Here is a 14312-nt window from a genome sequence, read left to right as displayed (position 1 = left end):
TTTCAGTGATGAGGTAGTGAGGTAACAGTCCTGATAAATACTTGAGGTGGAGTCTCTGTTTAAACTAAATTAGAAGGTTTAAAACTGGAATATCAGAATTTTCCAGTTTTGGATACTGCTCTTTAAGAGAGACTAAAATATCTCAGTACTTAGTTTGTCATAACTTCTATTCCACAATTTCATGTGTTATATTCACTTTATACTCAGGTGTAACTTTGAGTAACAGCTAAACCTTGTCGTCTGTCCAAATAAAGGAACTTTTAATGCTTTTCTTAGTTTTTTAAGACATTTGCGCTTGTTACGCTTGTTAGCTAGTTCTCTCCTTCAATGCGTATTTTGATGTTAATTGGTGGGAGGTATAAGCGCCCTCTGCTGGGCTGGCATATTAATTTTAGCGTTTTTTAGTGGTATAGCATTTTCGTGTGGACGGGGATATTTTTAAAAATGCTGCTCATGTGAGACAAAAACATCCAGATTCATGTGGACTGGGTTTTAATAACCGTTTGCCTGAATGCTCAGTATAAATTGTAGAATCACAAAAATGCATTGACAGACTGTCAGTGAATAAGCTAATATGCAGCCAAAACCTATTTACGAATAAAAGGTTTGATATAAGGCTTAATTTAACATGTGTGCATAACATGCCCCAGTGTTTACATACTGTCCATTTAACCCTGTTGTTGGGATGGGAATTACTGCGTGTGTACTGTTGACCAGCCTGTTAATGATCAACATGTACATCCCCACTCCGACTGTCTTGGTCTCTTGGTTGCTGGGCAGCATGATGTAATGTGAGGTTTGTGTGTGTGTGGGTGGGTGGGTGGATGGGTGCTGTAGGGTTAAAAAAACATTAAAAGGGAAAACAGTTCTTGGAGAAAAGATGGGATGGTGGCTTTGTTGTCATGGTCTTGGAGAAGTTTCGCTGAAGGAGAAAGAACATCAGTGTGGTGCATTAATGAGTCTAGCTAGATGGCTAGATGTTGTTGTACACAGAAGAGAGCGTCAGATTATAATGCTGTTTGGAAGGAAGATAAAGATTACCAGCAACAATAAATTATTTTTTTATATTGGACCAACATTAAAAACACAGAAGAAAACCAATTAGGGCGTTTCACACATGTAGTTGGTTTCTATGGTTGATGAGTTCATTTACTTTGAGCGATTTCTTCCTCTGTTTGGTTTGATTTGGTTTCACACAGGCACAAACCTGTGAAAAAAGTACATTGTCTCTTCGGATTGGTCAGAGCTTTCTGTTGCAGAAGAAAGAAAGTAAATATAGTGAGACGATTCTGTGTTTCAGTGTGTTTATCTGTGCAGTGTGAAGCTGCTTTAACACAGAACACTGAACATTTGCTGCTGCACTTTTAAACAGTGTTTTCAATGGAACGTGCAGTGCACATGTACACAATGTAAACAGAGTCACGCGGCGGTGAGCAGTGAATGCATCACGGACCTTGCGTGTAAACAGCATGTAGCAGTAGAGACAGTGTTTGTTCATAGCTGTGGTAATCAGCGTTGTCTGGGTAATATATTAGATTAAACTGCATATTATCAGCAGTTTAGCTCAAGTAAAAGTAGTATATTTGATAGTTGGGTCGGATTGAGACCGGATCACGTTCTCACCACAAGTGAACTGTTACAGAGTTCTAACAGGTCCTGGTCCAGTTCTATGGATCCGCAAACAAGTGCAATTACTGTTTTCACACCTGCTCAATCAAAGCACCCTAAGGGTACAAACAAACCAGAATCTGTTTTGACCGAACCAAATAGTGCTGGTGTAAAAACAGCCATAGACATAATTTTACACAAAATTAATTAAAAACTTTTTTTCAACTGACCTGTGGCAAGTAACAGGTGTGGGCAGTATAAACATATCACACCTTAAACCAGATAAAAAGGAGGGAAGTTGAGCCTTGAGAACCAAAATAAATGTGGAAAAACTCAGAAAAAAAGAGAGAAATGCTTCATGTAATATGTGTTTTTTGTGCGTGTTTGTATGTGTGTAGGGAGGATGCCAGGCTTGAGGAACCGTGCCACATGGGCTCCACTGCTGCTGAAGAGCTCCCGCATCACTTCCTGTGCCAATGGTTGTTCACTGGGAATCACAGCACACTTGACATATGCTAATACTGAACCTGAACCTGTAGAAGGTAAGTAAACATACAGAAGGGAGGAGATACACATGATTACAGCCTCTGTTCATACTTACCATATAAACCCTCACCACCTGGATGTAAGTAAGTAAATGATGTGGGTTTGATTCTGCAGTTGGTCTGCAGGTCTGGGTTCAGCAACAGTATGTGCTGAAAGAATGAGGTCAGCTGACTACCTGAGTATACTGAATATAGATCAGGTTATTTAATCAATGGATTTCTTTCTTCCCTGATGATATGGCCATATTCCAAGATGAACAATGTCAGGATTTATGGGGCTGGAATTGTGAAAGAGTGATTCAGGCAGCATGAGATCATCATTTTCACACATGGATTGAGAGAGTTCACCACAGAGTCCAGATCTTAACCTCAGTGAGAATCTTTGGGATGTGCTGGATGGAGACTTTGTGCAGCGGTCAGACTCTACCATCATAAATGCTGCAAGATCTTGGTGAAAAATTAATGCAACACTGGATGGAAATAAATTATTGCCACAGCGAATAAGAGCCGCAAGGCAGTCTAAACAAATATTAGAGTGTGTGACCTTTTTTTTTGGTGGCAATTTTTTTTGACCAGGCATTGTATAAATGTTATTAGTACAAAAAAGGCTGTGTCAAGTCACAAACATGATATCTATAGTAAGTGCATAATAAACTCAAACTCCCTGTTGAAAAATCCAACTCAAGATCAATTTCTGCTGGTAACACTTGACCATCAAAGAGCTTACATTAAAACCATTTGAAACCAGATTCAGTTTCATCCTAAGCTGTATTTTGATTTTCAGTGTGGTTATAAAGCTCTTTTCCAGCTGATTTGGTCATGCTGGTTCCTTAGCTTGGTGTAAGTTGATTGTGTTTATAGAGCTTTTTAACCAAAAAATGAGACATGTACAGAACTGTTTATACACACAGTACCTTCAGTTAGTTCTCTGGATGCCACCATCTTAAAATGAAGTCACGGCAAGTCAACAGATGAGCACAAACAAATAGTTAGGACGGGAGAACAGATCGCAAAATTAATTCTGTGGAAATGCATAAATTCCAGTCTGTAATAAGAATGAAGATCACCATACAAATGGCAATAACTTAGCACAAAAAAAATCTAGTCAGGGACTCATCAATCAGAATTCTACCAATGAAGTGTGGAGCTACTTTGAGCTTTTAATGGTGTAAAGATTTCTTTGCATGAGCAGAGCTATGCTCCTATCACTAACATTGTAAGGCTGTTGGGAGCATCGGCTAAATGCGCTGCAAGGTTGTACTCATTATCATGTTTCACTACACCACAAGTCCATTTCACACTGCATTTTTCCTTTAAGGGGTATTTGTGTATCCGTTGGGGGAGCATGAAGTGGTGGTGGGGTTCGAGGCGCTGGTCTCCAGCAGGCTGCTGAGTGTGGAGCTGCAGAGCCGGGGAAAGCTGGAGGAATGCTGTTTGGACTGCTGCCCTGGGACAGGTTTCAGTAATCAGTATGCCCAGAGCAGGGAATGGAACTGCTGTGGAGGATCCAGCCTGGACATACAGTGCTCCAATGGTGAGATGCACACAGGCTCACACACACAGTGTTCAGACATATTTATATATATATAAAGGCCCCCATAAGCTTTTTGGATTTAATTTACAGATGTTTTCATACCTCAAAGTATGGATCAAAGTTTGAATCAATGTTTTTTGTGTTTGTTACATATATACTGTACATTTAGTCTGGTTAGATTTTGTATTCATACTGCACTTTATTGAGCGGACTTTACTACATTCTGTTGTCATTACCTACACAGGCTGCGTCGCCCTATACTTTACACTGATTGGTTTGTAGCGATTGGGTGGTAACTAAGTTAAGCACTAGCTACGTAAAGCTAAGCTAAGTCAACAGAACTGTAATACTTAAAAAAAGCATTTTCTTTTAAAGTCAAAACGAGTTAATGAGTGCTGGATGTTAAACTACACAGATTTCTCTCCTGAAATCTGTTTATTTGGGTCAGTAAAGCACTTCCGTTTATTTATAGCAAGCTTATATTTTCACTAAGACTGGGTGCAGCAGCATTAGAATTAGCAGCTAATCACTAGACGCAGTTAGCAGCTAATGCTGCCCGACAGCGCTACACTGTGGAACCCTGAATGTTCTGGTAAACCAGGGAGATATTAGCTTGCTGTTCGTTCCACTAAGCTTGTTTTACAGTTAACACACAGGCTATAGTACGATAATACTCATCTCTGAACAGCGAAAGAGCTACTGCCTAGTGCAAACAGTGGCTAATGCTTATGCTGTTTAAGCAGTGCTAGCCAGGGTTAGCACCAGGCTACAGGCTGATAATACTTACCTCTGATCAGCGAAAGAGCTAACGCTAGCGGGGTTAGCGGCTAATGCTAATACTGCTCCAGTCTGAAGAAACTTCACTAAATCTCCTGTATAACTCTGTACTTCAACAGAGTTGCTTTACTGCTCCTTAATACCTGTCTGGTAGAATTCATACATTTTTGGGAAAATTAAAAGATTTTAAGTGCACCTTATAGTGCGAAAAATACAGTAACTGTAATGACATGGCACTTTTTTTGTTCTTCCATTGTTTGATAAGTGTTGTTAGCCTTCCTTAGCTTCCTTTAATTTGTGTGAAAGACCAAACCTTTCAGGAAAGTGGTTTCACAATGCAAACAAACTCTATGACAGTTCAAATGATCAGACTGAGACAGAGACCACATCTTTTAGTCAGAAAAAGGTTGGTGTTTTGGTCTGGACCGTGGTTCTTGGAACATTTCATATCTGCTGTTTTGGTTCAAAACAAGCTAAAATATCTAAAGCTTTGGACTAAACAAGGACTAAATAAGAGTGAAAGTACTATATTCAGATATCCCGAGTTTCCCGGAAGTTGCAGGAGTTTACGCATATCAGTAACGGCTCCCTGATGCCCGCAAGTCAGATAAAATCTCCTTGACTCTTGAACGAGTGGCCCAAAAGTGAACTTAAACACAGGCGACACAAACTTTTTTACCCAATCGTGTGTGTAAAAGAAAGGGAGAGGGAGAGAAAGGTGCCACTCTTGTGTGGATATTCATGAAGAGCATGCAAAACAGAGAGGGTTTCACCTCTGACTACTCTAAAGTATATCCATGTCTGGTAAAATTAAAAAACAATGAAAGTCTTGCCCGCTGTACAGTTTTTAATAATGATTTCAGCATTGCCCACGGGGGACTAAATGATTGCAAAAGGCATGTTGAGGTAAGGTAATGTGAGTTAATTATTTTTTGCAATTTGTGATGTCTGTGTATATTTGTGTAGTTTTCACAAATATTAATAATAATATTTTCAAATTCAAATTTATGGAAGTAATTTTAATCGTTTCTTTTATTTCTTTGTGTGATCTGTGTTTAGGCCATCTCCTGTTGGACGAGGATCTGGAGAGGACCATGTTTATCGTTGGGACAGGGCTCATCGCTCCTATGGAGATGGTGTCAGTGGTCATCAGCACCACCCTGGAAGTGCCCACGTTAGAGAATGGTGCAATCCATCTGATCTACCCCACAGTGCTCACACCTATCGTCAGAGCCAGGATGCAAGCAAGCAGAAGCGACAGTGGAGGAAGATCAGAGGAGACAAAGTAAAGATGCATTTCTTACTTCTTGCATTTATGTGTAAATAATTAGCCACATGCTGTAACATCTGTTTATCAATTTGTACGATACATCCATAGTGTTTCTTGCATTTACATTGACATATACAGCTCTGAAAAAAAAATAAGAGACTACTTAAAAATGATAGGTTTCTTTGATTTTACCAAATGGAAAATCCCAGAATATAACCAAGAGGAAGATGGATGATCACAAGCCACCAAACCAAACTGAACTGCTTGAATTTTTGCACCTGGAGTGGCATAAAGATTTCCAAAAGCAGTGTGTAAGACTGGTGGAGGAAAAACAGAGTTATTCCACCAAATATTGATTTCTGAACTCTTAAAACTTTATGAATATGAACTTGTTTTCTTTGCATTATTTGTGCTCTGAAAGCTCTGAATCTTTTTTGTTATTTTAGCCATTTCTCATTTCCTGCAAATAAATGCTCTAAATGACTATTTTTATATTTGGAATTTGGGTGAAATGTTGTCTGTAGTTTATAGAATAAAACAACAATGCTCATTTTACCTAAACATAAACCTATAAATAGCAAAATCAGAGAAACTGATTGATAAACTGGAGAACCCTAAGATATTTTTCATGTTTTATCTGTTCAACTTAATATCATTTATTAATATATGGTATCTCACAAGAGTGAGTAAACCCCTCACATATTTGTAAATATTGTATTATATTTTTCATGGGATAACACTGAATATATGACAGTTTGATGCAATGTAAAGTAGTCAGTTTACAGCTCGTATAACAGTGTAAATTTGCTGTGCCCTCAAAATAACTCAACACACAGCCATTAATGTCTAAACCACCGGCAACAAAATTGAGTACATCCCTGTGAAAGTGAAAATGGACAAATTGTGCCAGATGTGTCAATATTGTGGCCATCATTATTTTCCAGCACTGCCTTAACTCTCTTAACTCTCTTCCACTCTTTCATGAGGACGGAGATCACTGAGCTGGTGGATGTTAGAGACCTTGCACTCCTCCACCTTCAGTTAGATTTTTGATCTCCAGTTTGTCAGCGAATGTGTGAGAAAATTAGAAAATCAAATTTATTTAAAACCAATGTTCCTCAAAGAAAGATTGAAATGACTTTACATATTTCTTCCTTTTACCAACACTAGCAGATGACATGTCTCTCCAAACCATCACTGATTGGTGAAAACTTCACACTAGACCTCAAGCAGCTTGAACTGTGTGTCTCTCCACTCTTCCTCCAGACTCTGATCCCTTGATTTATAAATGAAATGTAAAATTTACTGATGATCAGTGATGGTTAGGAGTCATGTCATCTGCTGGTGTTGATCCACTGTGTTATATGTAGTATATTTACAGCACTTCAAGCTTTCCTCTGCTGACAACTTTTATAGAGATGCGGATATCATTTTCCAGCAGGACTTGGCACACTGCCCACACTGGCAAAAGTACCAATTGGTCTTATATAATATTAAAATTGTCTGAGACACTGATTTTAGGGTTTTTATTGGCTGTAAGCCACAATCATCAACAATAAAAGTAATAAACGCTTAAAATAAATCACTCTGTTTGTAGTACATCTATATAATATATGAGTTTCAATGCACCTGTCTATTGATAAATGAAATGAAATTAAAAAACAAAACATGCATTTTCTTGACTTCTATGTGGCTTTTTCTCATTTTTCCAGTGCAACGAAGTGTTTTGGAGGTGTGTCTGGTAAACAGGAGAAGCTGCTGGAGGTTAATGAGCAGTGTGCACATGCTCTGTTCTCCAACCCAGCAACCAATCTTGCCCCATATGAGCTCACATTCCAGCTGCTGGTGCGAGGGGCGTGTCTACTAGCAGGTAATGTTGACCGCGAGAGGCTTAATTCTAGGTGTTGTGAGGTTTTACACAAAAACTTTGTATCTCCATTTTTGACACAGTGTGAATAGAGCTGGACAATATATCAATATTTAATTGTATCATGATACAATTTAGTTCTTCCACTAAAATACACTTTTAGTGGATCCACTGTTCCTCAAACTCCATTGTCTGCTGTAGCTAGTAAAATATTCAGAAAAACGAGTCGATCAGGAAAAGCATTGTGTCTACGTCAACTCGTAAATTATTATTCATGGCCTTACCAACCTTGGCTCACGACCGCCCACAGGCAGCGCTGAAGCCATGCAGTGACACTGTCTCGTCTGGACCTGGACTACACACCTTTGTGTATAAGTAACTATAGGTTTACATAGGATCTCCGGTGGAGTTCATATTTTACAGAAGTCTAAGACTAGGTCAGTGGCAAAACTGCACTTAGCAGGGCATTACACATATTGTAAACGTTATAACGTTTTTAACTGTAGTCCGTCTCGCTGCCTCCTGGTGTCGCAGTGCTGTTAGCCAATCAGAGGTGATATGTTTGCATGTATGAATATTTATGAGCAAGAGCCGAAATCCTATCATTTCTCTCTGCCCACTCCTCCAACGGACTAAAACAGCATTACACCGGATAACCGAGCTCTCTCCCGGCTCCGGCAGCTGATAGCAAGCTACATGATTCGAACAATCTCAAAATTGTGTTGTATCAACCGAAATTAAGAAATAAATTGTAATATGGATTTTAGCTATATCTTCCAGCCCTGAGTGTTTTTTTTTTAAGTTTTTTTTCTACTATGTCCAAATTTCATGAATAATAGGACAAAAGACATGCTCCAAAATCAGTTAGTATAAAATCTTTTTACATTGACTTTCACTGAAACTGTCGTTTTGGATATACAATGTTTTGTACATATGAGTTACAGTGGGCAGTGTTCTGTAGGTGCATGGATAGACCATCTGCTGGAGTTTGCATCTGCTGGAGTCACATGGTTGCCGCCTGTCGCAAATTTAATTAAGTTAACGTAATGCTTGGCAGGGTTATGATATACATTAGCATTCAGCTCAGGACTTGTTTCTACAGTGTCTCTGAGTCACGTTCCCACAGTGATACCAAAACAGTCCAACATAATGGGGGACAGAGTGTAATCGGGGAACTGGGGAGATGCTTTTTGGATACAGTATGTCTTTTTAATTAAAAAAGGTAAAAAAAAAGGTAAATCTAATTCAAATATGCAAGTGTTTATCTAAGAGAGTGCGTTTGTGTTGTCGAGGGTGTGTTTGGCACAGTTCCAGCAGCTAAGAGTAGGGTGAGTGTGAGTCTTTAATCTGACTGTGTGAACTAAGAAGTATTAAAGGTCTCATTCCTCTAAATTCCACTTTTTCTTGTTCTTTATGAAATACTATAGGTCTCTCTGAGTTGTACACTGTGTGCAGTAGCTAGTAAAAGAAAATCCTCAGAAATACTAGTTGATCAGAGAGACATTAGGTGTCTACGTCAACCAGTGTGTTCATGGCCCCACCCTCCTTGGCTCAGGACCGCCCACATTCAGAGCTGAACCCGGGCTGCAGCATTAGGAGCTATAGCTAAGTAGGGGCTAACAGCTCTGCTGAATCTGTTTATAGAGCTAGTTAACATTAAATATCGTGTGCAAGTAACTTTACTTTTAAGTAATGTCACTCCTGATAATTTCACACTAATCCTCATCTTATGGAGTGAATTTTGTGCCAAAAGTTTTACACAAAAACAAAATAAAATCCGCAATCAAAATGTTAAGAATCAAAAGGAAAAATTGTATGTTGCAAATTCAAAAAAGAAAAAATATATAGCAAATTATATTTTTAAATATACTTGGTTACTTTATTATCCTTTGCAGTTAATTGAAAATTATTTCAGTTTGGATTTTGCCAGTCTTTGCTTTTATTTTTGTGTTTTTGAGAATTTTCTGTGGATTCTTTTTTATTTTTCTGCTAAAGACTGGTTTGCTTCCGCTTCATTTGAATGAATATTTAGCACACCTCGTTTGTATTAAATTTGTATAACGTTTGTATTAAATTTAATTGGAAGAAGTATCTGCTGTTGTTGTGCACTGAAACCTGATTTTTAACATTTTAATTGCAGATTTTATTTTTTTGTGTAAATCTTTTGGCACAAAATTCACTCCATATAACCTTTAGAAAAATCCTTGATTGTCTGTCTGACAGATCAGAAACACCCTTCAGGTGGTGGGTGTGAATTTGAAAGTGTCTATCTGCTAAAGACTTTATATAGAATAGAATAGAAATGCAGGAGCTACAGTACCTAATGCAAGCAAGCAGCCTACTGCAAACTGTTGTGTTACAGGTTTTCAACAATGAAAGCAGTACATGGTTTCCTTCATCCCTGATTTGAAAAATACCTGTTTGAACTCCTCAGGCCTAGAGAGCCCGACCCATGCACTGCGTGCAGATGCAGACCCCAGCGCTCAGTCAGCTTCTGCCACCTACATCACTCTGGCTGAAGACCACCCTTACGATCGGCACCTGGAGATCATACTGCACCTGAGTGGTGAGAGGTCCAGGGTACACTTTCTATTACACTCTTTCACGATGTGATAAAAGAACATTGTAGATTTATTCACTAATAATACAGAATTCTTATTTGATAAGTAGGTGATACAGCTCAATTTGTAATGTAATCTGTCTAACTGTGAATTGGTGTCCAAACTTTTTAGAGATAGTTTTGTAACCTTTTCCAGCCTGATGAGCATCAACAACTCCTTTTCTGAGCTCCTCTAAACAGAAAACGCCTTTGTTTGTGCCATGAGAGACTCTGCCCACTCACACCTGACTGTCATCCGATTGATTGAAAACACCTGACTCTAATTTCAGAGGTTCAAATACTTTTACCACAATTAAAAGAAAAAATTAAAAGGGTTATCTGTATCTACTTTTTGGCCCTTTTCTGACTAATTTTTAGATCTTGATGTTTTAGGTCATATTTATGCAGAAATTAAAAAAAAATCTAAAGAGTTCCCCAACTTTCAAGCACTAATGTATTTGCTGCCATGTTTGAAACAGTGATTTTCCCTTTGCGTAATGTGTGTTCACAGAGCCTCACAGCCCATTGGTTATCCTGGAGAGGGGCCGGCTAACCTTCAGCCAATACGAGCAGCAGATCAGTGCCCGACGAGATTTTATTCGCTGTGTGCGCAAGGAGGCGGAGCCTGAGAAGAAAGTAAGATTACATAAAGTTTCTATTACAGTGGTTTAAAAAAGTTATATGATTATTATTATTAGCCAAAGTTAAAATACTGTAGTTGAAAACAACACACTAATGTTTAGGAATAAGAATGTAGACTTTATGGGTGCCAATTAGTCCAGTGGTCTAAAACGCTGCCACTATGATCGGGAGATCACTGGTTCGAATCCCGGTCATTCAGCTTGCCATCAGCTGCCGGAGCCCAGAGAGAGCACAATTGGCCTTGCTCTCTCTGGATGGGTAGATAGCGGTCTCTCCCTTACATCACTCCAAAAGGGTGATGTCGATTAGAACAGGACGTCTATGAGCTGATGTATCGGAACCCAGTCGCTGTGCTTTCCCCTATACCTCTGTGATGCTACTCAGCAATGCTGCATCAGCAGCGGTTCATAAAAAATAAAAATCTTCAGTGCAGATCCATGTCCATGTGATTCCTGTATATGTAGCCCAACTGGGAACCAGAAAGATTTGTCCATTTAGACAGCAGTGATGGGCCCCAACAGGGTCATTAATAGAACCAGGAGGGGTTCAACATGGACTCCATCTAAGTTGTACACCACACAAGTTGCTTAGAGGGGCACTCATAGGAAGGGGCTCATGGGAGCCCTACAGTGGGCTGTAGGGTTGTGGCTCAAATGTGCCACTGTATTTGTGTATTATGTATATTTATCAAATATAATACCTATACCTATCAATACAGTCAATTCTTTGTATTTGAGACTTGTTTGTGTGTGTGATGTTCAGGTGGAGTTTGTGAGGAAGCGTTATCATAAGGATGTGCTGAGTAATCCGGTGCTGATGCTGAACTTCTGTCCAGACCTCTTGTCTGAGCCTGTGGAACTGCAGCAGGTCAGCAGAGAACTCATATTCCTCATCGACCGCAGTGCCAGCATCACCCAGCGCAGCATCGACAAGATCAAGGTACAGAAGTCACTAAGTTAATTAGTTAATAGAGTGCAGCTGTGTGTAATTTAGTCCGAGTATAAATACAGCTGTTCTGTGAAGGCCTCCATGGTTTGTTAGAGAACACTATATGAACACTAAAGTGTTGCTCAGCCTCTTTGTGTTCGGTTATAAGATGGAGAAGGGTCTCCACTTCGAAGGTGGCATATTATGATTGAATCACTGCTTGGTTAGCAGTCTGTCATGTTCTCTTCCATTGTAAATAAACTAAGCTTGCTCAGGGTAAATAGGTAATTTATCTGGTATAGCTGAGGTATTATAATATCACACTTTTGAAAGATAACAAAATATTCAGAAAATAAAATAGAAGTTTTATTCTAAATAAATTAAAAAGAACACTGTCTAGACTTGAAAAACAATTCAATTACCATTTTAAAAAGCCACTCTGCTAAAGTATAGATTTATACAGGAGTTTTAGTTTGGTTCTCCAGCACCGAGACTGGACCAGTATTAGCATTAGCTGCTAAAAGCAGTTAGCGCTAGCTCTTTCGCCGTTCAGAGGTGAGTGTATCGGACTGTAGCCTGTGTGTTTACCGTGTTAAAACAAGCTACGTGGGACAAACCATTAGCTAATATCGCCCTGGTTGAACCGGAACACTCAGGGTTCCTCAGTTTAACACTGTCTTGCAGCATCGGGCGCTAACCGCTAGCGATTGGCCGCTAATGCTAATGCTGCTGCACCCAGCCTTAGTAGAAACCTGGAAATCTAAGCTTACTGTAAATAAACAGAAGTGCTTTACTCACCCAAACAAACAGCTTTCAGGAGAGAAATCTGTGTAGACGAACACTTAGCGCTTGTTTGACTAATTGAAGAATTAAAGAAAGAATAATATAAAGATAAACATAAATAAATAAATATAACAACTTGACCTCCCTTACTCTGATCTCTTCTCTTGTCTAATCTATTCTCTTCCCTTTTGATGCTCTTCTAAACAGGAAGGAATGCTGTTGGCCATTAAGAGCCTTCCTCATGGTATCATGCTGAATATTGTTGGCTTTGGCTCCATCGTAAAACCTCTCTTTGCCTCCAGCAAACCCTGCACTGATGTGAGTTCTGCCATCCTTTATTCACCATACTGAATTTTAAACCTCTCTGTCAGACATCCACAGTACCAGTTAAAACTTCAGATTAGGTTGAATTTTATATTTTTTATTATGTAAATTCTAGATTAAATTCTAAGAATTGCAGTTTCTTGAAATTACAAAACCCCAAAAGATCAAAAATAAGGACAAAATAAAAGCAATTAATTGCATTAACCTAATATATTTCATGTTTAATTCAATTAAACATCAGCTTCATTTAATTTCTTCAGTTTTTTTAAATTTGTTGAGAATGCCATGTGACTGTATGGGGTCCACATTGTCCAATTTTCTTTAAAAAATTACATATTCTCTGTTGTGAAAAGATCAGGGCTGCCAGCAGGCCAGTTCCGTTCTCGTACCAACATCTAATGCAGCTACGTCTTTGTAATGTCTGCAGCATGAGGTTTTGCATTGTCTTGTTGTAAAATGCTTGAACATCTTTGGAAAAGATGTCGTATTGAAGGCTGATCTTTAAGATCACAGAAGTGCACAAACACAACCCCATACCATAACAGACCCAGGCTTTTGGGCTTGATACTGATAACAGTTTGGATGGTCCTTTGCTTTCTTTGTTGTAGAGCACATGGCATCCTAAGTAATATGGGTATCGGCTCAAGCCTTTTGGTGCAACACCCTGGTTGCTAAGCAGTGTTGGGCACATTACTTTAAAAATGTAATTAGTTGTAGTTACTAATTACTTCTGCAAAAAAGTAACTTAGTTACTAACTGAGTTACTCCACTATAAAAGTAACTAGTTACCAGTAAAAGTAACTATTGCGTTACTTTTGTTATTCGCCCCCGTAACCCCCAAGGTCCAGACCGTTGCCACTCTGGCCCGATTTTGTGTACATTCCTTTCCTGTCTCTCTCTCTCGTGCTCGTCGTGTCTTTAGTTTTCGTCCGTTCTCGTTTTTCCGCCAGCTCTCGGGCTCCCTATCTCGTTATAAAGGCGTTTTTCCCCAGCCGTGTCCCAATTCACTAGCTTGGGGCAACAGTCTGCACAGATCTGATTGGCAAAGGAGAGCATTTGGTGCTCTTACACCACACGTGATTGTTTTGCGGTGCAGTAAACGCAGATACCACACACTGCAGCGACGCGCTGCGTTTTTCGTGCCGCCTTCCACTGTTTTCTATAGAGAGCGGCGGCTGAGAACAGAGAACTCTGGAAGCGGTAGTGACGCGAACAAGGCAAAGCGAGCAGCAAAAAGTTGAGATATTTTGGTGGCAGATAAACTGCTTGCTCTTTCAGGTGACACACCCCAAATCGGTGAGAGCAAGAAAACAAGAAAAGTTACGCTGCTTTAAATGAACACAAAATTAAATACTTCTCTGAAGTTTATCGGTTTGGGTCCGCATTGGACATCGTCTGGGTCCGGACCCGGAACACGGTCCGTCTATTGGTGACCC

At 39.4% G+C, this 14312-nt stretch overlaps 1 protein-coding gene across 2 annotated transcripts in view; it reads left to right on the top strand.

Moving 5' to 3' along the window:
- The window catches only part of vwa5b2 (von Willebrand factor A domain containing 5B2), a 45617-nt gene that overhangs the window by 5648 nt on the left and 25657 nt on the right, over window positions 1-14312 (top strand). For both annotated transcript variants that reach the window (XM_022673149.2, XM_049478658.1), the window contains exons 2-9: window positions 2007-2150; window positions 3472-3687; window positions 5524-5749; window positions 7447-7604; window positions 10036-10167; window positions 10712-10836; window positions 11605-11781; window positions 12760-12870. In XM_022673149.2, coding sequence (XP_022528870.2) covers window positions 2012-2150; window positions 3472-3687; window positions 5524-5749; window positions 7447-7604; window positions 10036-10167; window positions 10712-10836; window positions 11605-11781; window positions 12760-12870 — 1284 coding nt within the window. In that variant the 5' untranslated portion in view covers window positions 2007-2011. The remainder of the gene's footprint in view (window positions 1-2006; window positions 2151-3471; window positions 3688-5523; window positions 5750-7446; window positions 7605-10035; window positions 10168-10711; window positions 10837-11604; window positions 11782-12759; window positions 12871-14312) is intronic.

This window comes from Astyanax mexicanus, chromosome 4 (assembly GCF_023375975.1).
Source record: "Astyanax mexicanus isolate ESR-SI-001 chromosome 4, AstMex3_surface, whole genome shotgun sequence".
NCBI lineage: Eukaryota > Metazoa > Chordata > Actinopteri > Characiformes > Acestrorhamphidae > Astyanax > Astyanax mexicanus.
Note: the sequence above shows the minus strand (reverse complement) of the source record. Positions and strands in the feature narration are given on the sequence as shown.